Below are 23331 nucleotides of genomic sequence, written 5' to 3'. Positions count from 1 at the left end.
GGGCGGCGCTTAGGTATGGAGTGGTAAAAACTAGCCAGTTGCACCAAAGTTTGAAGGCTGCACCAATTGAAGCCAGCAACCTACTTAAAAAAATTAGAGCTGTAGCCCTTAAGTTTGGTTGGGTAAAAATTGGTCAGTGGAACCACAGTCTGAAGGCCGTGAAGACACAAGCCACAGTCAGCAATCTACTTAAAGAATAACAGGCCTTGGGTGGTTTTGGAGGGGGGGGGGGAACTGACCAGAAGCCTCACAGTTAGATAGGAGCACAATAGGCCTAAATGCAGAGAAAGAAATCTCAGTGTGGAGTCTTTATAAACAAACTGTAGCTTCAGCCATTTTAAACTTAATGGGTTTTTATTTTGTCTACAACCATTTGTTTTCAGTTATTTCACAAATAGTACAAAATTCAATCCAATATTAGATCAATAATATTAATCATTGATAAGGGGACCTGTATCTGATTAGTCGCCTACTTATACCAGGGGCATGTAGTAGAGGGAAACAAGGATGAAGGTACCAAAATGAATACATTGGTCAATAAGTTGGCCAGCTGTCCCATTTGTCATGGAATTGTTGAATGGTGTCATGGATGGTTTATTGTGAATGCCAATGAAAGGCGAAATGTTAAAAGTTTCTCATGATGGTAAGAGACGGAAGGGATAAGGGCAAACAATAAACATATAGGAAGAGTTAGAGTAATGGGTTACACTGTCAACTCGGCAAGCTGTAGTTTGCTGCCTGTCAGGGCTGCTTGCTGTTCCACTACTTTGATCCCTAACTTCTGGCTTGGCTGACTATCTGTTCCAGTTATTGAACTTTGGCTATGTTTTGACTACATTTGTTCTTTTATTTCTATTATTAAACAAGTGTGATTTAACTGTACTTCTGTCTCGGTCTGATTTCATGGTTTCTGACAGTAGGCGAAGGCCATGAATTCAGAAGATACAGTCAATCCACTTGTTGGTAATATTTTTTTTAGACTGGACGAGTAAGATCACCGCATGGATCAGTTTGCCATAGCGTTACAAACACTCTTGAGTTGCGCGGCGCACCTGGAATCTCCCACTTTGGCTGCTCTGGTACAACCTGAATTGCAGGCCGTCCCTGCTGCTGCACCAATCTCTGTGCAGGCACCGAGTATTACCTCTATAAGAGGTATGTCTGGTTCTGCTCCACTTTTCCAGCGATTTGGGGGCGATCCAGTTTAATGCAGAGGGTTTCGCAAACCAGGTTGAGATATACTTTAAGATGCTGCCCCAGGCATTTCCCATGGACAGAAGCAAAGTAGGTTCCGTGATATCTTTGCTTTCTGAGAGAGCCTTGGCCTGGGCAAACCCTCTATGGGAGATGCAAAAACCTGTTGTCTTGAGTTACCCTGAGTTTATGGCCTATTTTAAAAAGGGTATTTGACGTTCCTGCATGCTCCACTTCAGCTGCCAAGTGCCTCATGTCCATGAAACAGAATATGAGAATTGTTGCTGACTACACCATTGAATTCCATACTCTGGCAGCAGAGGTTGCTTGGAACAATGAGGCCCTCATGGCTGCTTTTTCTCATGGTCTCTCGGATTCCATCAAGGATGAGATAGCAGCCCGAGATATACCCACTGAGCTGGAGAGCTTGATTTCATTTGCCATCCTCATTGACTCCAGACTCAGAGAAAGACTCTCTTAAGGAGCGCTTGCAGAAGCCTCCTGTACGTTTGCCTCCGAGCTTTGCAGTCCCTCCCATGCCTCCCTCATCTCCTATGCCTCCTGGTACCAAGTCAGTCAGTGAAGATGAACCCATGTACTTGGGTTTCATGCGTCTCTCTGTGGATGAGAGAACTTTTAGGAGGAGGGAGAGATTCTGCCTTTATTGTGGTCATGCAGGTCATTTTTTGAAGTCTTGTGCTACCCATCCAGGGAATGCCCGAGCCTTGAGGTCCTGTCACGGACAGACCTTAGGTGGTGTTGTTTCGTCCCCAGTTATCCAGAAGGATAAGCCCCTGGTTTCAGTCACCCTTTCTTGGGCTGATTTGTCCATTGAGATATAGGCTCTAATTGACTCTGGGGCTGCAGGCCTTTTCATTGATGCTGCCTGTGTATCGAAGCACTCAATTCTGCTGCAGCTACGTGACACTCCACTTGCCATTGAGGCTCTTGACTGGGGGCCTCTACAGCCTGCCCATGTGACCCATGAGACAGTTCCATTGTCCATGGCCGTTGGGGCTCTTCACCATGAAATAATCCAATTCCAATTTATTTCCTCACCTAAGTTTCCGCTGGTTATTGGTTATCCTTGGTTACAGAGGCACAACCCCTCTTTTGATTGGCTCCATGCTGAGGTTCTCTCCTGGTCACCACAATGCAGTGAGACATGCTTCCAAAAGGCAGCCAAGGTCCTGTGCACCTCTTCACTCTCCTCCATGCCAGAGGAGCACCACAATTTTAGCTATGTCTTTGACAACGGTCAAGCCAGTAGTTTGCCTCTACACCTTTTGTATGATTGCGCAATTGACCTTCAACCTGGTGCCATACCCCCCGTGGCCGAGTTTACCCTTTGTCGGTCTTGGAGGATAAGGCCATGGAGGAGTATGTTGCAGACACACTTTCTCGAGGTTTCATCCACAAATCCTCGTCTCCTGCTGGTGCTGGTTTCTTCTTTGTGAAGAAGAAGAGTGGTGAACTAAGACCTTGTATTGATTATAGTGGTCTCAATCATTTCACGATTAGGAATGCCTATCCAATTCCGTTGATTACAGAGTTATTTGACCGCCTCAAGGGAGCAACGGCTTTCACCAAGCTTGATTTGAGAGGGGCATACAATCTTGTGAGGATTAAGGAGGGCGACGAGTGGAAAACTGTGTTTAATACCAGAACAGGCCATTATGAGTACCTCGTAATGCCTTTTGGTCTTTGTAACACCCCTGTGGTTTTCCAGGAATTTATTAACAATGTCCTCCGAGATTTGTTGCAGTTATGTGTGGTGGTTTATCTCGATTATATCCTCATATTTTCCAAGTCCCTGGAAAGCCACCAAACAGATGTCTGTCGTGTGCTTCAGAAACTAAGAGAGAACAATCTCTAATGTAAACTGCACAATTGCAAGTTCCATCGTGAACGGGTTAAATTCCTGGGCTATGTCATTTCCACTGCTGGTTTTTCGATGGACCCAGAGAAACTTTCAGCAGTCCTACAGTGGCCCCGACCCATGGGTTTACGTCCTCTGCAGTGTTTCCTGGGCTTTGCCAACTATTATCGGAAGTTTATTCGTAACTTCTCGTCTCTGGTCAAGCCCCTTACTGATATGATCAGAAAGGATGGTAACCCACAGAGTTGGTCTCCGGAGTCCATTAAGGTCTTTAAAAGTCTCAAGGCTGCCTTTGTTTCTGCTCCTGTGTCCTGATCCTACGTTACCTTTTATCCTTGAGGTTGATGCTTCTGAGACTGGTGTTGGCACCCTTCTGTCTCAACGTCCTACCTCTGAGAGCGCTATGCATCCTTGTGGCTATTTTTCAAAGAAATTGTCTCCTACAGAGTGCAATTACGAGATTGGTGACAGAGAGCTGTTGGCGATCATTTTAGCCCTGAAAGAATGGAGACATCTCCTCGAAGGTACCACTGTGCCGGTTCTCATTCTTACTGACCATAAGAATCTCACATTCTTGCCTGAGGCTAAACGCCTCTCTCCCAGAAGGGCGCAATGGGCTCTTTGCTTGTCAAGTTTCTATTACATTGTCTCATTCTTACCTGGTGCTAAGAATGTAAGGGCTGGCGCCTTGTCACGACAATTTTCCTCCACTTCCATGTTGGAGTCGGTTTCCGGTTCCTGTGATTCCTCCTGATCGTATTCTGGCTACGGTTCGCACCAGTCTCACTTCTCCTTTGGGTGACAACATTCTAGATGTTCAGGTCCATGCAAATCTTGTGACCACTGATTTGTCCCAGAGAGTCTCCATACTGCCATGCTCCAGACTTACCATTCTCCCAAGGCAGCTGGCCACCCTGGGAAGAATCAACTCATCTGGGCTATTTCCTAACAATTTTGGTGGCCTAGTCTACGTGCTGATGTAACTGCCTTCATAGCTGCCTGTTCCATGGGTGCTCGGAGTAAGAATCCACAACACCTTCCAGTGTCCCTCCTAGAACTCATACCCAATGGAGAGAGGCCCTGGACCCACCTGTCTATGGATTTCATTGTGGAGTTACCCAATTCCCAAGGCAACACTGTTATCCTTATGGTGGTTGACAGGTTCTCAAAGATGTGTCATTGTATTCCACTTAAGATGATGCCCACTTCTAAGGAACTGGCTTCCAATTTTGCTTGGGAAATCTTTCGCTTACATGGGCTACCCAAGGTGGTAGTCTCGGACAGGGGTAGTCAGTTTGTTTTCCGGTTCTGGCAAGCCTTTTGTGCACAGTTGGGAATTCAGCTTGCTTTCTCCTCTGCGTATCACCCTCAGTCTAATGGGGCAGCAGAACGAGCCAATCAGTCCATGGAGCAATTCCTACGTTGCTATATTTCTCACCATCATAACAACTGATCAGACCTATTACCATGGACAGAGGTTGCTCACAATAGTGCCTTGAATTCTGCTTCCTGATTGTCCCCATTTATGGCAAATTTTGGTTTCCAACCTTCCATGTTGCCTGACTCATTTGTTCCAAGGAGTATTCCTTCATTAGAGGAGCATCTCCGTGGTCTTCGTTCCACTTGGGCACAAATCTAGGAGGCTTTGCATCATGCTAATGATAGGTACAGGCTCATTGCTGACCGCAGACGCCTGCCTGTGCCTTCCTACCAGGTGGGGGACAGGGTCTGGCTGTCATCTTGCAACCTCTGACTTCTTGTTCCCTCACTGAAGTTCGCACCTCAGTTTATTGGGCCTTTCTGTATTCTTCGCAGGATTAACCCAGTGGCTTACGCATTAGACCTTCCTTCTAATATGCGTATTTCAAATGTATTTCATGTCTCCTTATTAAAACCTTTTGGTCTGCAACCGCTTTACCACCTCGGTGCCATGTCCTCACCCTGCTTCTGCTAAACATACACATTCTCTGTAAGTGCATGTCAGTGATAATTTAGATGCATACTCATATGTGAATTTGTATCAATGTTTAAGCAGTTTTTTTCAGAAGTGGTAGTATTCTATGAAGAAGATTTATAACAATATTTTAGAAACGCGTTGGTTTCCCCCTCTGCAATATTCCTTGTCCAAATCCATGATTCAAGGGAACAGCAAGTAAATGGGGATTACCACTTCATGGCCAAACAGCCAAATGTGCAATGTTCACAAACATTATTTATGCAATGTGCAATGTTAATACTGCTAATCTTACAATGTTTTGTATTATTAATATGAGACTTAAAAAAAAAAATCTATATTAAATTACATTTTCTATTTGTGAAGTTTTCTATACATATTTTTTTTCAATTGCCCATAAAATTCCCAATTTCTGAGGTTAATTTTATGTATTACCAAGGGATGGTGGCAATTTACATGTGTGGTTTGGTGAATCACTTAATTACCTTTTATTTTATTTTATTTCAACCAGGCATTTGTGGAGCCCCATTAATAACAATAATCTGCTATCTAGTGTTAACCAAAGTGGGCAGTGCCAAATGCACAACTGGACCCAACCAAGTCAGGATCCAGCTGACCAGAGGAAATCTTCCCTTCATCCTCCTTTTCCATGACCTCTTATTTGATACATTTCCTTTTCGATCTCCCCCACCGTGACCTGTAATGGAATGGACCCCCCACTCAGAGGTAAACTCGGTCTTGAGACCTGGAACATGAGGAGCATCATCAACAGTATCACTATTATTCACAAGTCTCAACCACCAGTACATACCTTAACATTAGTGGGATTTGTTGTGGGCGGCTCTGGACCTGACCCCTCAAAATTGGGTTCTCAAAGGCCCAAAATCTCATATTTCTTTAACTCTCTAGGAAGTTCATTCTATATCTGCTCCTATAGATCAAGAAACAATGGACAGCCACCCCAACCTCTTGTGTCACAGAGGTACAGCCATAGGCAATGAACACAAGAACCAGAGGGTACTCCCTGGTGTTCCCATGGATACACACTATGCACACTTACTAAAACCAACCTTTTGCAGGCAGGGACCGCGGGCCCCCTTTTAGTGTAGTAATGAACCGTATTATATATACTACACTGACTTCACTATACTCTGAACTGTATTATATATACTATACGGACTGCACTATACACTGAACTGCATTATATATATATACTATACGGACTGCACTATATACTCTGAACTGTATTATGTATACTACACTACATGTACTGTATTATGTATACTACACAACACAACGGATTGCACACTACACAAACTACCTGCCTAACCTCCATTTATTCACTATATACAGGCACCGTGTACGCAGAAGCCTTATGTAGTGTGGAGCGTGGACTTAGCCCATGAGCCATGATTGACCAAAGACACCCTGCCAGTGAACTTGTCGCAAGCGCCCTATATGTTCGTTTATTCTACAAGCGAACACCGGATGTTCGAGTTGAACTTACTTTTGACTCGAACATCGGGACCATCCTTAGTCAGTACATGTAATTTGAATCACGTGTTGAAGGTCACAAAAGAAGTTGTGGATGGAAGTTGTTCTGCAGAAGGACAATCTGAGCAAAAATAAAGTATATACCAAAGAGAGAGAACATCCTGCAATCCTGACCAGAGAGGCCATATGAGCACAGACCCTCCAAGACATAATTAGTTTGTAATGTAGGGGGTGGCAGATGGCAATGTAGCGGTCGTAGGACATATACATTGGGTTGTGCAGATGGTAGTCACTGAGGACCAAGAAAAAAATAAGAAGGTTTGTGATAAGAGACATCAGATATATCAGAAGGAAGAGCACAAAAAGTCCATTCATGGTCAGTGGTCTGATAGACCCACAAGAGTGAAAGAGGAAATCTGTGTCATATTTGTCATATTATTCTTTTTTTTTCTCTCTTTAAATGTATCACTATGGAAGAAGAATAAAATTATGGTTCTGAGGATTAATATGAAAACCTGTAAGGTGTACCTACACATTATACTCAGGATTACATGTAGTCATTTTAAATAGAAAATTATCACTTCAAACGCAGGAAATGGTTGCAACCATCCCTCTATATACATTCTGTACAAAAACCTATTTAAGGAATTTTGTAGACAACCAAGAAAAACAATATACATATATATTTTTTAGGTTACATTTTTTTATTTCCTAGCACATAATAAAAACCCCTCCCTTTAGTGTGGGAGTACTGAAACATACTTGATCACAATAATATATTAAAAAACAGACAAAAATAGGGTCAACATCACATAATTATGCTTCACAGTATGTGGTACATCCAGTTGTTGTTTGTTGTTAGAGAGGTGAACGCCCACAGCAAACTTCATACCGGAATCACCCAACGCGTTTCAAACGCCAATTTGTAATACGTTCTTCCTCAGGGAAGAACAACACTAGAAATAGACAGTATTATAATTTCACAATATCACATTGTTTTAACCAGAATATTTACATACATATCAGCAATAACGTACCTGACCTGACCTGTAATGGAAAGGAACCCCCCCACTCAGAGGTAGAGAACTGGAACATGAGCATCAACAACAGCATCACTATTATTCACAATATTACAATCACCAGTATGTATCTCAACATTAGTGGGGTTTGTTGTGGGTGACTCTGGACCGGACCCCTCATAATTGAGTCTCTAATTTTCTTGAATGTCTAGGAAGTCCATTCTGTACCTGTTCCCATAGTTCAAGAAACAATGGACAGTCCCATCCCACTATGATGTCATGTATCAGACTGTTCTCCACCCCAACCTCTTGTGTCACAAAGATACAGCCATGGACACTGGAACTAGGGAGTACTCCCTGGTGTCCCCATGGATACAAACTACCCACCCACAAATCACACTAAAACTGATCTTCAACCAGGTTGAGATATGTGGTGCATGCTCTCTGTACATAAAAAAAGCTTTCCTGCCAGCCTGGACCCAGTTCCAGGGTCTGGCAGGGCTTTCTTCCTAGGTGCTATAGCTGGCCTTGGTGCCTGACATGACAAACATGAGTTTTACATAAAGCTTTTCTAATGGTCTTCTTTGGCATCTAAGAAGTTCTATTGATTTAGTCAAAATTATTTGTCTTTATTTTTTTTCTATTGTAAGGGATGTGCATAGAATGATCACCCATCCGCCCACTGAGTACAATATATTGCTTATCAACCATAAAGATCCAATGTATATTAAAACCTACATCAGGGTTTCTGTACTTGGTAGAAAAAGGAGAAAATAATTTGGTGAAAATATTTGAAAAAGTATTATAAGTTGCTCATAAATCAAACTAAAACTGATTTTTTTTCCGATTTTTCTCTATTTGTCAGCTTTTACTGTATATAATCTGATCTGGGTATTTATATAAACTTTGTTCTAATTATTAACCTTCTAGTTGCATAAAAATGGTAGACAAATTAGTCACATATATTTTGAGGATAACCAAAGTGTAAGTTAGAGGGGTTTTTAAACTAGGTGATGGGGGGAGGGTCCAGAGGTAGAGATAGTCAGCGTAGAACATATTCCAGAGGGCAGTATTGGGGGCATTAGTGGTAGGCTGACCAAAGCACTTAAACTCAAACTAAGTATAGTAACAAGTCCTAGTTGCAATCTCAGAACACCCAATAAGAGGATGCGACCGGTCTAAACTATGTGCCATGTTCACCAATGCCAGGAGCATGGCGGACAAGATGGGTGAACTAGAGATACTGTTGTACGAGGAGGATTTGGATTATATATGAATTTCAGAGACCTGGTTCAACAGCTCTCACGATTGGCTGGCAAACATTCAAGGGTACACCCTTTATCGCAAAGATAGAGAGGGTAAAAAAGGGGGAGGGGTATGCCTATATATCAAGAATAATGTACAAGTAAATGTGAGAGATGACATCACTGAGGGAGCTAGGGAGGACGTGGAATCCTTATGGGTAGAGCTCCAAAGGGATGAAGCTAAGGGCAAAATAATACTGGGAGTATGCTATAGGCCCCCTAACCTGAGGGAGGAGGGGGGAGACAGATCTCCTATCACAATTTGGATTAGCAGCAATGATGGGAAGTGTTATCATAATGGGGGATTTTAATTATCCAGACATAGACTGGGCGGAGGGAACCGCGCACTCATCTAAGGCTCGTCAGTTCCTAAATGTCTTGCAGGACAATTTTATGGGTCAGATGGTATACACACCAACTAGAAATAAAACATTACTGGATCTACTGATTACCAACAATACAGACCTGATCACAGATGTGGAAATACGGGGCAATTTAGGTAACAGCGATCACAGGTCAATTAGCAAAGGAGAAGGCCTTCAAAAAATACAAGGTTGGGGGATCATCCTCAGCATTCAGACTTTATAAAGAATGCAATAAGAAATGTAAGGGTGCAATTAGGACAGCTAAGATAGAACATGAAAGACACATAGCGGAGGAGAGCAAAACAAATCCCAATAAATTCTTTAAGTATGTAAACAGTAAAAAAGGGAGGACAGACCATATTGGCCCCATAAAGAATGGGGAAGGACATCTGGTTACAAAGGATGGGGAGATGGCAAAGGTATTGAATTTATTCTTCTCCTCAGTCTTCACGAGGGAATTGGGGGGATTCAGTAACCAAAACTGCAGTGTTTATCCTCATGACACAACACAGGAAGCACCTCCATGGTTAACAGAGGACAGAATTAAAGTTAGACTTGAGAAACTTAACATTAATAAATCACCAGGACCAGGTGGCTTGCACCCGAGAGTATTTAGGGAACTCAGTCAAGTAATTGCCAGACCATTGTTCCTAATTTTTACAGACAGTCTATTGACTGGAATGGTACCAGCTGATTGGAGAAAAGCCAATGTAGCACCAATATTTAAAAAGGGCCCAAAATACATCCCTGGGAATTACAGACCAGTTAGCCTAACATTAATAGTATGTAAAGTCTTGGAGGGGATGATAAGGGACTATATACAACTACTAACCTTCTACTAACCAGCTAGATAAAGGAAGGCCCGTAGACGTGGTGTATCTGGATTTTGCAAAAGCATTTGACGCAGTTCCCCATAAACGTTTACTGTACAAAATAAGGTCCGTTGGCATGGACCATAGGGTGAGTACATGGATTGAAAACTGGCTACAAGGGCGAGTTCAGAGGGTGGTGATAAATGGGAAGTACTCTGAATGGTCAGGGGTGGGTAGTGGGGTTCCCCAGGGTTCTGTGCTGGGACCAATCCTATTTAATTTGTTCATAAACGACCTGGAGGATGGGATAAACAGTTCAATCTCTGTATTTGTGGATGATACTAAGCTAAGCAGGGCAATAACTTCTCCGCAGGATGTGGAAACCTTGCAAAAAGAATTGAACAAATTAATGGGGTGGCAACTACATGGCAAATGAGGTTCAATGTAGAAAAATGTAAAATAATGCATTTGGGTGGCAAAAATCTGAATGCAATCTATAGAGGGGGAGAACCTCTGGGGGAATCTAGGATGGAAAAGGACCTAGGGGTGCTAGTAGATGATAGGCTCAGAAATGGCATGCAATGCCAAGCTGCTGTTAACAAAGCAAACAGAATATTGGCATTAAAAAGTGGATCAACTCCAGAGATAAACCGATAATTCTCCCGCTCTACAAGACTCTGGTCCGGCCACACCTGTAGTATGCTGTCCAGTTCTGGGCACCAGTCCTCAGGAAGGATGTACTGGAAATGGAGCGAGTACAAAGAAGAGCAACAAAGCTAATAAAGGGTCTGGAGGATCTTAGTTATGAGGAAAGGTTGCGAGCTCTGAACTTATTCTCTCTGGAGAAGAGACGCTTGAGAGGGGATATGATTTCAATTTATAAATACCGTACTGGTGAGCCCACAATAGGGAAAAAAGTTTTTGCAAAAGGGAGTTTAACAAGACTCGGGGCCACTCATTAAAATTAGTAGAAAAGAGGTTTAACCTTAAACTACGTACTTTACTGTAAGAGCGGCAAGGATGTGAAATTCCCTTCCACAGGCGGTGGTCTCAGCAGGGACATTGATGGTTTCAAGAAACTATTAGATAATCACCTGAGTGATCGCAACATACAGGGATATACAATGTAATACTGACATATAATCACACACATAGGTTGGACTTGATGGACTTGTGTCTTTTTTCCAACCTCACCTACTATGTAACTGTGTAACTATTGAAATTGCTACATTTGGTTTGTGGGGTACAATGACCCCTGGTCATGTAGGGGTAAGTACAACTATAAGCACCCGACATGTTTATAAAGGACAATGCTGAATTTTTTAAACAACTGAAAATGGCACAGAAATAAAAAGTGTCAATGTTCACAATGATATTTTCATCATGACGCCTGGATTAATTTTAGGTGATAATACGACTTCATAAGTGCCTCCATAAGGTCCTTGTTCCTCAGGCTGTAGATCAGAGGATTCAGCAATGGGTTAATGAGGGAATATATGACTGTAAACAGTTTGTTTAAACTGACCATATAATTGGAAGAGGGAACCAAGTAAATAAAAATGAAGCAGCCATAAAAGATGAAGACCACGGTGAGGTGTGATGTGCAGGTGGAGAATGCTTTCCTCTTCCCAGTCTTGCTACGGACTCTAAGGATGGTACTGAAAATATAGACATAGGGAAGAAAGGTCAAAAGAAAGACTCCCAATCCTATACTACCACCTAATACAAATATGACCATCATGTTTATGAAGGGATTAGTACATGTGATTTGATATAGGTGTGGAAGATCACAAAAGAAGTTGTGGATGGAAGTTGTTCTGCAGAAGGACAACCTGAGCAAAAATAAAGTATATACCAAGGAGATAGAATATCCTGCAACCCAGACCAGAAAAGCCATTCGAATACAGACCCTCCAAGACATAATTAGTTTGTAATGTAGAGGGTGGCAGATGGCAATGTAGCGGTCGTAGGACATAGCCGAGAGCAAGAAAACTTCTGAGCCAATAAAGGAGATGTAGAAAAATACTTGGGCTATACAGGCAGGAATGGATATTGATCGGCTTTTTGTGACCAAATCGAAAAGCATTCTTGGTGCCGTCACTGATGAATAGCACATGTCCAGAAATGCCAAGTTGGCAAGAAAATAATACATTGGGTTGTGCAGATGGTAGTCAGTGAGGACCAAGAAAAATATAAGAAGGTTTGTGATAACAGTCATCAGATAGATCAGAAGGAAGAACACAAAAGTACACTCATGGTCTGTGGATGGTCTGATAGACCCACAAGAGTGAAAGAGGATATCTCTGTCATATTTCTCATATTATTCTTTTCTTCTCTCTTTAAATGTATCACTATAGAAAAATAATGAAATTATGGATCTGAGGATTATTGGGAAAAGTTGTACAGTGTACAATGCATTCAGGTTTACATGTAGGCATTTCTAGCTCCAAATTATTTATTCTTATATAAAATGTTGGCATTCCCACAAGATAATCTGCTGTGTTGTAAGAACACAAAGCTGAAAGTCTAATTATTTATCTCTAAAGATTAAATTTATAACACCTTGGGAGCCCCTTTACTATAATTGAGAACAGTCTTTAACATTTGAATTTAGAATCCACAGAAAGTGTTTTTATATTTATGTTTATTAATTGGTTAGTGGACAGAGTGACCTAAAACACTATAAAAGGAACACTGCTTTTCTTTTTGCTTCCATCATTTTGTAGCTACATTTCATAAGGGCTTCCAAAAAAAAACTTAATTGAATCATACAGTTGATAGTAATGAAAGTAAAAATTTTCCAGGGTCAACACAGTTTGGTAGAAGCAACAACAGTCCAAAATGCAGAAACACAAGACACAGGTAGCTGTCTTGCTGAAAAACATGAGAGCTTCAGCAACTTACATTGGGGTAGCTAATAACTGACCAGTGGTCAATGGACGGAAACACCAACAAGCCTAAAATTGGAGACACGAGTCCCAGAGAGGTGTCATTTTAAACTAAATGGAGAGACAGCCCTTAGGTATGGAGTGGTAAAAAGTTTGAAGGCTGCACCAAGTGAAGCCAGAAATCTTCTTAAAAAAATTAGAGCTGCAGCCCTTAAGTTTGGTTGGGTAAAAATTGGTCAGTGGAAACACAGTCTGAAGGCCGTGAAGACACAAGCCACAGTCAGCAATCTACTCAAAGAATAACAGGCCTTGGGTTTTGGAGGGGGACGGGGGAAACTGACCAGAAGCCTCACAGTTAGATGGAAGCACAATGGACCAAAATGCAGTGAAAGAAGTCATAGTGAGGACTCTTTATAAACAAACTGTAGCTTCAGCCATTTTAAACTTAAAGGGATACTTTGGGTTCTTTTTTAATTTTTTTTTTAAAAACAAACATGTCATACCTACCTCCACTGCGCCGTTCATTTTGCACAGATTGGCCCCGAAGGTCCTCTTCTGGTGTCTCACTGAGGCTCTCGCGGCTCCTCGCCGCAAGAGCTAACCCCCTCTGGGAAGCTCTCTCCTGCGGGAGTTACCTTGCGGGTGCACTCCCATGTGATGCACTCGGCGGCCATAGCCGCCAAGTGTATGACTCGGCCCCGCCCCCCGGCGCGCCGCATCATTGATTTGATTGACAGCAGCGGGAGCCAATGGCTGCGCTGCTATCAATCATCCAATAAAGAGCCGACTAGAGCTCAGTGAAAGCAACATGGGATCACGCCCAAGGAGATTCGGGTCTCAGGTAAGTAAATCGGGGGCTCGGGGGGGCCGGTGACTGCAAGGTGTTTTTTCACCTTAATGCATAGGTTCCATTAAGGTGAAAAAACACAAAGCTTTACAACCCCTTTAATGGGTTTTTATTTTGTCTACAAACATTTGTTTTCAGTTGTTTCACAAATAGTACACAATTCAATCCAATATTAGATCAATAATATTAATCATTAATAAGAGGACCTGTATCTGAATAGTCGTCTACTTATACCAGGGGGATGTAGCAGACGGAAACAAAGATGAAGGTACCAAAATGAATAGATTGGTCAAAAAGGTGACCAGCTGTCCCATTTGTCATGGAATTGTTGAATGGTGTCATGGATAGGGGAATGAATTCTCTTAATAGTAATTAGGCATTCTGTTATAGACTTGAGCTATGGGAGTTTATTGTGAATGCCAATGTATGGTGATAACTTATTGTATCACACTGAAAAGGAGATGTAAAAAGTTTCTCATGATGGTAAGAGATGGAAGGGATAAGGGCAAACAATAAACATATAGGAAAAGATAGAGTAATGGGTTACACTGTCAATTAGGCAAGCTGTAACATTGTGCCTAGCAATGGAACAGCTCCAAAAAATGTGTTCACAGGACCCCGCAGAGAGGCGTCCCCTAAAACACCCCAAGATATTTCAGGAAAATGGTGTAAAGATTTTAAGGGGTCATGTACCATCTTCTATATAATTATATCTTAAGAAAAACTGTGTAGCGCCAAAAGTAAATGAACAGCGATAAAATGGGAATACTGTGTTATAAATGGACAGCACATTGAAGTAAAGTTCAAAAAAGTGTTAAAGTGAAAAAAATGCTGAAGTGAAAAATATATATAAGTCCAATCTTAAATGGAAATCAACAATAAAAAAAACGATATTGTGAAAAATATAAATTGACATGCACAATCCCTTGATAGGATCAGCAGTATAAACTTATTGGTGAAAATACAATAGTTCAGTGCAAAATAGTGCGCAAAAAAATGGTGGTGACTTGAAAAGTGAAAAGGTGAAAATCCAGTACAGTGCTCCAGATTCATCCACCGCACTCCTTGTGAAATGGACACTCACCGGAAAAGCTGGCTGCCGTTACAGCAGCAAACACGCACTCAGTGCAGATCCGCCACCTGTTGTGGGGAAGGCTGTTCAGCAACTCACTCCATCCAGATGTAGTTGTGGTAAATAACGCTCACCGGGAGCCAGATGAAGTCTCCATAGTGTAGTATTTATTGGATTTGTAGGTTAAAAGCCAAAATAAAATTAATCATAAAAACATATAACAATGTGTGCCACTGCTGACCCAATATCATACAGTGGCCTGACGTCAGCACTTGTGTCTCCTCCCCTGCTGACATCAGGCCACTCTCCGATACGGGTTGGCAGTGGCACCCATTCTCATATGTTAGTGAGCATTACATCCTAAACTTGATGGAGTAACAGCTTTACCTTTGTTGGTTTCCCAATTTATCATCAGAGAAATTCTAAAGTATAGTTCATAGATGTTTAATAAAAGTCACGCAGAAATACTGCGGCAGAATGGCTCCCCTGGGCGAAATCCCATACGGGTACATCTTTCCATTTTTCGGCCACCAGAGGGTGCGGAGTTCCCCTAGTGTTAACCCCTTCCCTGCCAGTGACATTTACACAGTAATCAGTGCATTTTTATAGCATTGATCGCTGTATAAATGCCAATGGTCCCTAAAAAGTGTCAAAAGTCTCCGATCTGTCCGTCGCAATGTCGCAGTACCGCTAAAAATCATAGATCATTACTAGTAAAAAAAAATAAAATTCCATAGAAAACGTGCAATTTTTTTTACCAAAAATATGTAGAAGAATATATATTGGCCTAAACTGATGAAGAAATTTGTTTTTTGTTTTTTTAAATTGGGGAACATTTATTATAGCAAAAAGTAAAAAATATTGTTTTTTTTTTCAAAATTGTCACTCTTTTTTTGTTTATAGCGCAAAAAATAAACACCGCAGAGGTGATCAAGAGTCGAACGACCGCGCAGTTGTCAGTTAAAGCGATGCAGTGCCAAATTGTAAAAAGTGCTCTGGTCAGGAAGGGGGTAAAATCTTCCGGGGCTGAAGTGGTTAAATGACTTTTGCGACTGCAACACACTCTGCACACATCCACGCACCAGTTCAAAAGTTCAGGGGTATTAGCTATTTTAGTAGGGCTCTAGTATCACTCACAAAGCTGTATTTTCATAATTATGAAAGTTGTAATTTTTTCCAAGGTAAACAAATTAATGCTTTCTTTTTTTTTTTTTTTTATCATCTGGAACTAAAGAATCATTAATTAGGTTGTCATCATCATCATCATCATTATCGTACAGATCAACACCAGTAGACTGATCTTTCTCAAGAAGAATGTCTCTTGCAGTCCTATTTAGGGCCATGAGTTTCCTCAAGTAATTCCAGGGAAGATCCTCTACAGTTTTTGGTGGTTCGTCATGCACATTCTCTAAGCCAACGCTCAGGATATCCCTCAGAGTCAATTTCGAAATCTTTGACATTTTTTCTGCAAGCTGATGAAAAGTAGTCTTTTTATTTATTTATTTTTTTTAAATCTTTATTTAATTTTCAAAAAAAAAATATTTTACATACACATAAAACCCCTCCAGCTAGGAAGGTCTTGATACATCTCATAACATCATCTCTCCATATCCCCTAATCTACTTTCTAAGATTACCTCTCCCACTGGACCCCCCTCCCGCCAACCCCCCCCCATGCCCCCAGCCCTCCTCTCCCCTCTCCCCCGCAGACTCTTATCCTCTCTTCCAGTCCTTAACAACCTTACTTTACTCCCCTTGGGCTATCTTAACACTGCTTCCGCAAATTTCTCTGTTTATTTGAAAGCCCCCCATGGATTCCACTTTCCCTTCTCTCCCTCTTGGCTCCTATCTAGGTGTTCTTTCCACTCCATTCTCTCTAATCTATAAATTTCGTCTACTTTTGTGATCCAATCCATAATCTTTGGAGGTTCTACTTCTTGCCATTTCTTTGGGATTACATTTTTAGCGGCATTAAGTAAAATTGGTGTGAATGAGTACTTATACCCCTTCTTCCCTCCTTCCAGGCCATGAAACAGGCAGCTCCAAGGGTCAAACCGTATACTCTTCCCTGTTATCCCCTCTCAACCCTGTCTCTTCCTGCCAGTAAGTCTTGATTTTGGGGCAATCCCACCATAAGTGCGCCATTGTACCAGGACCTCCACACCCTCGCCAACAGTTAGGGGATTTATCTAGAGAGAATTTACTCACTCTAGCCGGGGTCATATACCACCGGGCTATACACTTGTAGTTGCTCTCCCTTGTTTTCATATCTACTGCCGTCCCATGCGTAGCTTCGAGGATTAGTTTCTCCATTTCCCTGTCACATTGAGATCCCAAGTCCTCCTCCCATTTTCTGATGAACGGGGGCGGATCCTGTCTGCCCCTACTCATCAGAATTTTATACACCTCCGAAACCGTCTTTTTTAATTCTTCTCTAAGTGCCATTTTCTCTAACCCCCTGTAGTTCGCCTCCTCCCTTAAGGGGCCTGGGAGACTTCTAATAAAGTGTTTTAATTGACTATACCGCCACCCATTTATTAACAATACCTCCCTTAGTGTTTTCAATTCTTCCAGTGTTTTTAATTTACCTCTACTTATTATATCCCTTATCTGTGTTCCCTTCTCAAAAATCCAATTCCCTCCTATCGATCCCATCCCTGGGGGAAAAAACAGGTTATTTTTTATATAAATTAAAGGTGAGTTATAGTCCCATTTATGTAATTGGTGAATCTGGTCCCACAATTTAAATGTATGGTGCGTTATATAGTGTGTGTCTTTACCTAAATTCCTATAGTGTGGTGGGTTCCAAATCATATGGCTCAAACATACCTTACTCAACCCTATTTCTAAATTCACCCACCTTTTATTATTACTACTCTTACCCCACTCAAATTCTCGAGCTATTACAATTGCTCTATAATAATTTCTAAAATCGGGGAGAGCTAACCCCCCACGTGCTTTCTCTCTACATAACACCCTGTGCGCAATTCTCGGTTTCTTGTTACCCCACACATATCTGTTAATTAACTCCGACAGGACCCTGAAGAACTCCCGGGGGACTGGGATGGGCAACATCTGCATTTTATATAGCACTTTAGGTGCGAGCACCATTTTTACAATGTTTATTCGCCCCGTCCAAGAGGCAGGGCCATGCGATATTCTTTTTATTTCAGTTCTTATTTCGTTCAGAAGAGGTATGTAGTTTATCCTATACAGGCTACCCCTGGAGCCCGTCAGCTTCACTCCCAAATACTTAATATTATCTCTCCATGGAAAGTGGAACACCTCGGCTAATCTATTAGCTTCTAGCTTATTTATATTGATCTTTAATGCTTCAGATTTTTCTATATTAATTTTAAAGTTTGCTAATTCACTGTTGCTCCTCATTATGGCCAACACATTGGGGATTGAAATTCTGGGATTTGAGATATAAAAGAGTATATCATCGGCGAATGCCGCCAATTTGTGCTCCTCCTCGCCTACTGCACATCCACTGATATCCGGGTGTCTTCTGATTGTATTATGGAGTGGCTCCAAGGCCAAGACAAAAAGGAGCGGGGACAGTGGACAGCCCTGCCTGGTGCCATTCTGCATAATGAAACTAGCAGAAGGCACATTATTCACCCTTACAAAGGCCGCTGGGTGGTTATATAGAATTGTTATCCTTCTTAACATTGCTGGCCCTATTCCCATTGCCTCCAGCGTGTTAAACATGAATCCCCAGTCTACCCTGTCGAACGCCTTTTCGGCATCGATCGACAGGAGTAGCCCTGGGGATCTGCTTGCCTTAAATGCCTCCATTATAAGGAGAGACCGCACCCCATTGTCTCTTCCCTCTCTTCCGGGAACGAATCCCACCTGGTCCGGATGAACCAGGTAGGCCATTTTCTCCCTCAGCCGAAGTGCCAGCACTTTTGCATATAATTTGGTGTCTGCGTTTAATAACGTGATTGGCCAGTAACTCGAGCATAGGGTGCGGTCTTTCCCTTCCTTGGGAATTAGTGTCACTGCTGCCAGTAAGGCTTCCCCACACATTTCTTGATTTCCCAGGCCATTCCACATCCGGCAAAGCCTTGGAACCAGGGATTCCTTAAATTTTTTATAAAAACTTGCCGTGAAGCCGCCCTGGAGATTGTTTCAGAGCTCTAAGGACCTCATCTTCCATAATTGGTCTCTCCAGTTCCATTGAGTCTATTTGTGACAGAGTGGGGAGGGCTGCTTCCTTTAAGAATTCTCTTACCTTCTGCTCCTTCTTCCCCCCCCTGTTTTTCTTTTTGTCCCACTGCGTAAATAGAAGAAAAGTAGTTTCGGAATTCCTCCACTATTTCTCTCGTTGAGTGTCTCATTTCCCCCTTTTTGCTTTTTACCCTCTCTATGTAGTTCTCCACTATCTTTTTCCTGGTAGTTGCGGCCAGATGTTTCCCTACTTTATTCCCCTTTATATGGAAATCCTTACAGTGTTTATACCTTCTTTTGAGGGCTTCTACTTCTAACAGATCTCTCAGCTCCTCCCTTTTTATTATCAGCTCACTTAATACCTTTTTACCCGTTTCCTTGTTGGCTTTGTGAAGTTGTTCTAATTTGTGTATTTGTTCTATTAGTCCCTCTTGCCTGCTCAATCTTTCCCTTTTCTCCCCTGTACCGATTGATATTAACACCCCTCTAATGTAGGCCTTGAAAGTCTCCCAAATAATTGTCTCTGGGACCTCTTCATGTAATCTCTTCCCAATTCTTACACAACCCCTTTTATCTACCCACTGGGAACCAATTGACCTATCCAAGGCTGGATCTAGACAAAAATTAAAATCACCCGCTAGGATCACTTCCCCTTCTTTAAATTCCTCCAGGCTAGTCAGGGTCCGGGCAAAGTATCCTATCGAATCTCTATTTGGACAATACACATTGGCCAATATATAAAGCTTTTCATTTATTTTTATTTTCACAAACAAAAATCGTCCTTCTGGATCCACCCTCTTGTCCACTAAATTAAATTTCATCCACTTTGAGAATCCGATAGCCACTCCCTTCGCCCTTTTAGATGGGGAATCGCCATATATCCATACCGGAAGACCTCTTGTGGTCAGCTTAATACCCTCCTCGTGCACTAGGTGTGTTTCCTGCAGAAAGGCTATATCTATATCCAATCTCTGTAATTCTTGACCTAATTTCCACCTTTTCCCTGGTGAATTAAGTCCTTTCACGTTGTATGATAGGCATCTAATTTCCATTGCCACCCCTCATTGTATATGCCTTCATATCCCGCAGAATCACCTCTACTTTTCCCTGAGTAAGCCTTCCACCGTTACACAAGGGAGTGAAAGGGCTAAAACAAGAAGAGAATGAATAAACCAAAAGCAAAAAAAAGGACCCATAAGTTGTACCCAGAATCTGCGGGTGTCCACCCCCCCACCACCCCCCCTCCCTCCCACTCCCCCCACTCCCCCCCACCCAACCCCCCCACCCCACCCCCACCCCACCCCCTCCTGCTCCCCCCCACCACCCCCCCCTCCCCCCTTGTCAGTTCCTGACCTCGGGACCGTGGCTTCTGCCATGTTACCTTACCGCCTACGACCCCTGGTGTACAGGGTGTTGCTCCCACCATGGGGCCCCCTCCCCCCACATTATATGAGATTTAGGGCAGAGGAATTTCCCAATACACGTAGCCTATCTGTCAACCTCACTTTTGCTTTTTAACCCATCCCCCCAGTCCCGCCCCCCCTCAAAAAATCTTTCCTTCCAAGTCCTGTGGAATCATTATGTTTAAATGTGTGCAGAAGTCCTGTAAGTCCTCCATCCGTTTTAGTCTAAAGCTTCTACCCTCTCTTATTACCAGTAGCGAAAAAGGATGACCCCAACTATATTTCATGTTACCCTCCCTTAAAATGTCCAACAGAGGTTTTAGCTGTCTTCTCCTTGCCAGGGTTCTAGCAGACAAGTCTGTGAAAATTTGAATGTCCCCGTTGTTGTATTTCAGCGACTGGACTCCTCTCAAATTCTTCCAAATCCTTTCCTTTTCTTCATAATGGTGAAACCTCACAATCACATCCCTGGGTGAGTCTTCTCTAGCATTTGCAGGTTTTTCTTATTCTATGCACTCACTCCACTTTAAGCTCCTCCTCCTTATTTCTTCCCAATAATGGATTAAAAATTTCCCTCATTATGGAGAGCAGATCTTCTCCTCTCTGTTCCGGGATAGCTCTAATTCTAAGGTTTTGCCTTCTCTTTTGATTCTGCTGCTCTTCAAGTTTTAGGAGCAATTCCCTCTGATCTGATTGCAGGTTTTGAACTTGTATTTTCAAGTCCTCGATCGCCGTCATATGCTGCTTTGTTACATCTTCCACAATTTCCACTCTTTTCAATAGATGTCCCAGATCTTCTCTTATATTAAGAATCTCTGCCTTCAACACGTTTTCTAACTTAATAAACATATCCCAAATCTCTGTTCTTGTAGGTAAAACCTCCATATTTACTTCTGTACTTGCTTCTGATTCAGGCTCAGGCGAGGCTACTAATCTGGAATTATTTCCTGTCGCTCACTTATTTTTAGTGGGATCTTTCTTTTTGTCTTTTGCCTTTTTGCTGTTTAATATCCATACTAGGGCTTCTGGCTTGCGTTTCTGTCATGTATTTTTGGATGGTGCTTGTATTTAAACTGTCCCTTGATTTTTTAGCCTCTGCAGCCTTAGTGGTGCGCCCTTTCATATTCTTCTTCCCCCTCCTTCCACCTCTCTTGTATGACTTCTTAAGTCTCCTTAATTCACTCTGTACCCCCTAATTGTGCTCCTCCTTATATTCTTGCAACAGATTGCTACACACACATAACACAAAGGGATTTATTCAGAGTCCACTTTTCCTACCTGGTATTGTCTTGTAAGAAGAAGCATTTAAATAAAGGAATTGTAAAAAATTGTCTCTTGTAATTTTTAACATTTTTGACAGTTTTTGTGTGAAATGGTAGGTACCCCCTTACCATTTCACACAGGGGGGGCTGGGATCTGGGGGTCCCCTTGTTGAAGGGGGCTTCCAGATTCCGATAAGCCCCCCACCCGCAGACCCCCACAACCACCGGCCAGAGTTGTGGGGATGAGGCCTTTGTCCTCATCAACATGGAGACAAGGTGTTTTGGGGGGCTACCCCAAAGCACCTTCCCAATGTTGAGGGCATGTGGCCTGGTACAGTTCAGGAGGGGGGGCGCTCTCTCATCTCCCCCTCTTTTCCTGCGGCCTGCCAGGTTGCATGCTCGGATAAGGGTCTGGTATGGATTTTTGGGGGGACCCCACGCCGTTTTTTTTTTTCAAATTTTGGCGCGGGGTTTCCCTTAAAATCCATACCAGACCTGAAGTGTCTTGTATGGAATTTAGGGGGACCCACAGGTCATTTTTTTTTAAATTTTGGCCGGGGTTCCCCTTAATATCCATACCAGACCTGAAGGGCCTGGTATGGAATTTAGGGGGACCCCCACGTCATTTTTTTTTTAAATTTTGATTCAGGGTTCCCCTGTGGGGAATTCCCATGCCGTTTTTATCAATGAACTTCTATGTGTATTGTCGGACCGGCAATGCAATAGCCACGAGTAGTTTTAAATTACTTTTTTACCTTTGAAATGTTATTTTGCTGTCAGACTGTTCTAAACACGGGAAACATGCGCCCCTTTACAGGCATACTATAGACACCCCCCAGCTACTAAATTTAAAGGGATATTACACTTTTATTGTTTGACTTTAAGCATTATTAAAATCACTGCTCCTGAAAAAAACGGCCATTTTTAAAACTTTTTTTTGCATTGATCCATGTCCCCTGGGACAGGACCCAGGTCCCCAAACACTTTTTATGACAATAACTTGCATATAAGCCTTAAAAATTAGCACTTTTGATTTCTCCCATAGACTTTTAAAGGGTGTTCCGCGGCATTCGAATTTGCCGCAAACACCCCAAATTGTTTGCTGTTCGGCGAACTTGCGAACAGCCGATGTTCAAGTCGAACATGAGTTCGACTCGAACTCGAAGCTCATCCCTAGTCAGGATCCATTGCTGCTGAGCCATTGCCTTCTCATGATGACACTTCAGTCTCCTCTCTAAATTCCTTACTACACCACACCTGCTCTAGGAGACTTCTGTCTCTAAGTGCTGCTTCCTGGAGGGATAGATGGCATACCCAAAAAATGTTGTTCACATTATGTGGACTTTTTTGCTCCTAGTTTCACAGCCATGTTTCAATGAGGTTCCCTAACTAAGTCGATGTCTGAGGCTATTATTGTGTTGGTGCCTGGGTGAGGATAGGGGGAATGTGCATTGTACAGACCTATATCTCTGTTAAACATAGATGCTCAGATTCTAGCCTAAATTTTGGCCAACCACCTTAATCCAATCCTGCATAATTTAATGTGTATAGGCCAAACAGGTTTTATGCCCAGCAAAGGCACCAACATCAGTCTTGGGAGATTGTTTCTGAACTTTGAAATACAACATACCAATAGGGGTTCAAGGGTGCTTGATGGAGTGGA

At 42.4% G+C, this 23331-nt stretch overlaps 1 protein-coding gene across 1 annotated transcript; it reads right to left on the bottom strand.

Annotated features, from left to right (window-relative positions):
* Nucleotides 1–11402: 11402 nt before the first annotated feature.
* On the bottom strand, nt 11403–12260 carry LOC141102316 (olfactory receptor 5V1-like). Its single transcript, XM_073591276.1, has one exon. The coding sequence runs from the start codon at nt 12237–12239 to the stop codon at nt 11403–11405; it is 837 nt and encodes a 278-aa protein (XP_073447377.1). The 5' UTR covers nt 12240–12260.
* Nucleotides 12261–23331: the final 11071 nt, after the last annotated feature.

The sequence above is a fragment of the Aquarana catesbeiana genome, linkage group LG07, assembly GCF_042186555.1.
Source record: "Aquarana catesbeiana isolate 2022-GZ linkage group LG07, ASM4218655v1, whole genome shotgun sequence".
Taxonomy (NCBI): domain Eukaryota; kingdom Metazoa; phylum Chordata; class Amphibia; order Anura; family Ranidae; genus Aquarana; species Aquarana catesbeiana.
Note: the sequence above shows the minus strand (reverse complement) of the source record. Positions and strands in the feature narration are given on the sequence as shown.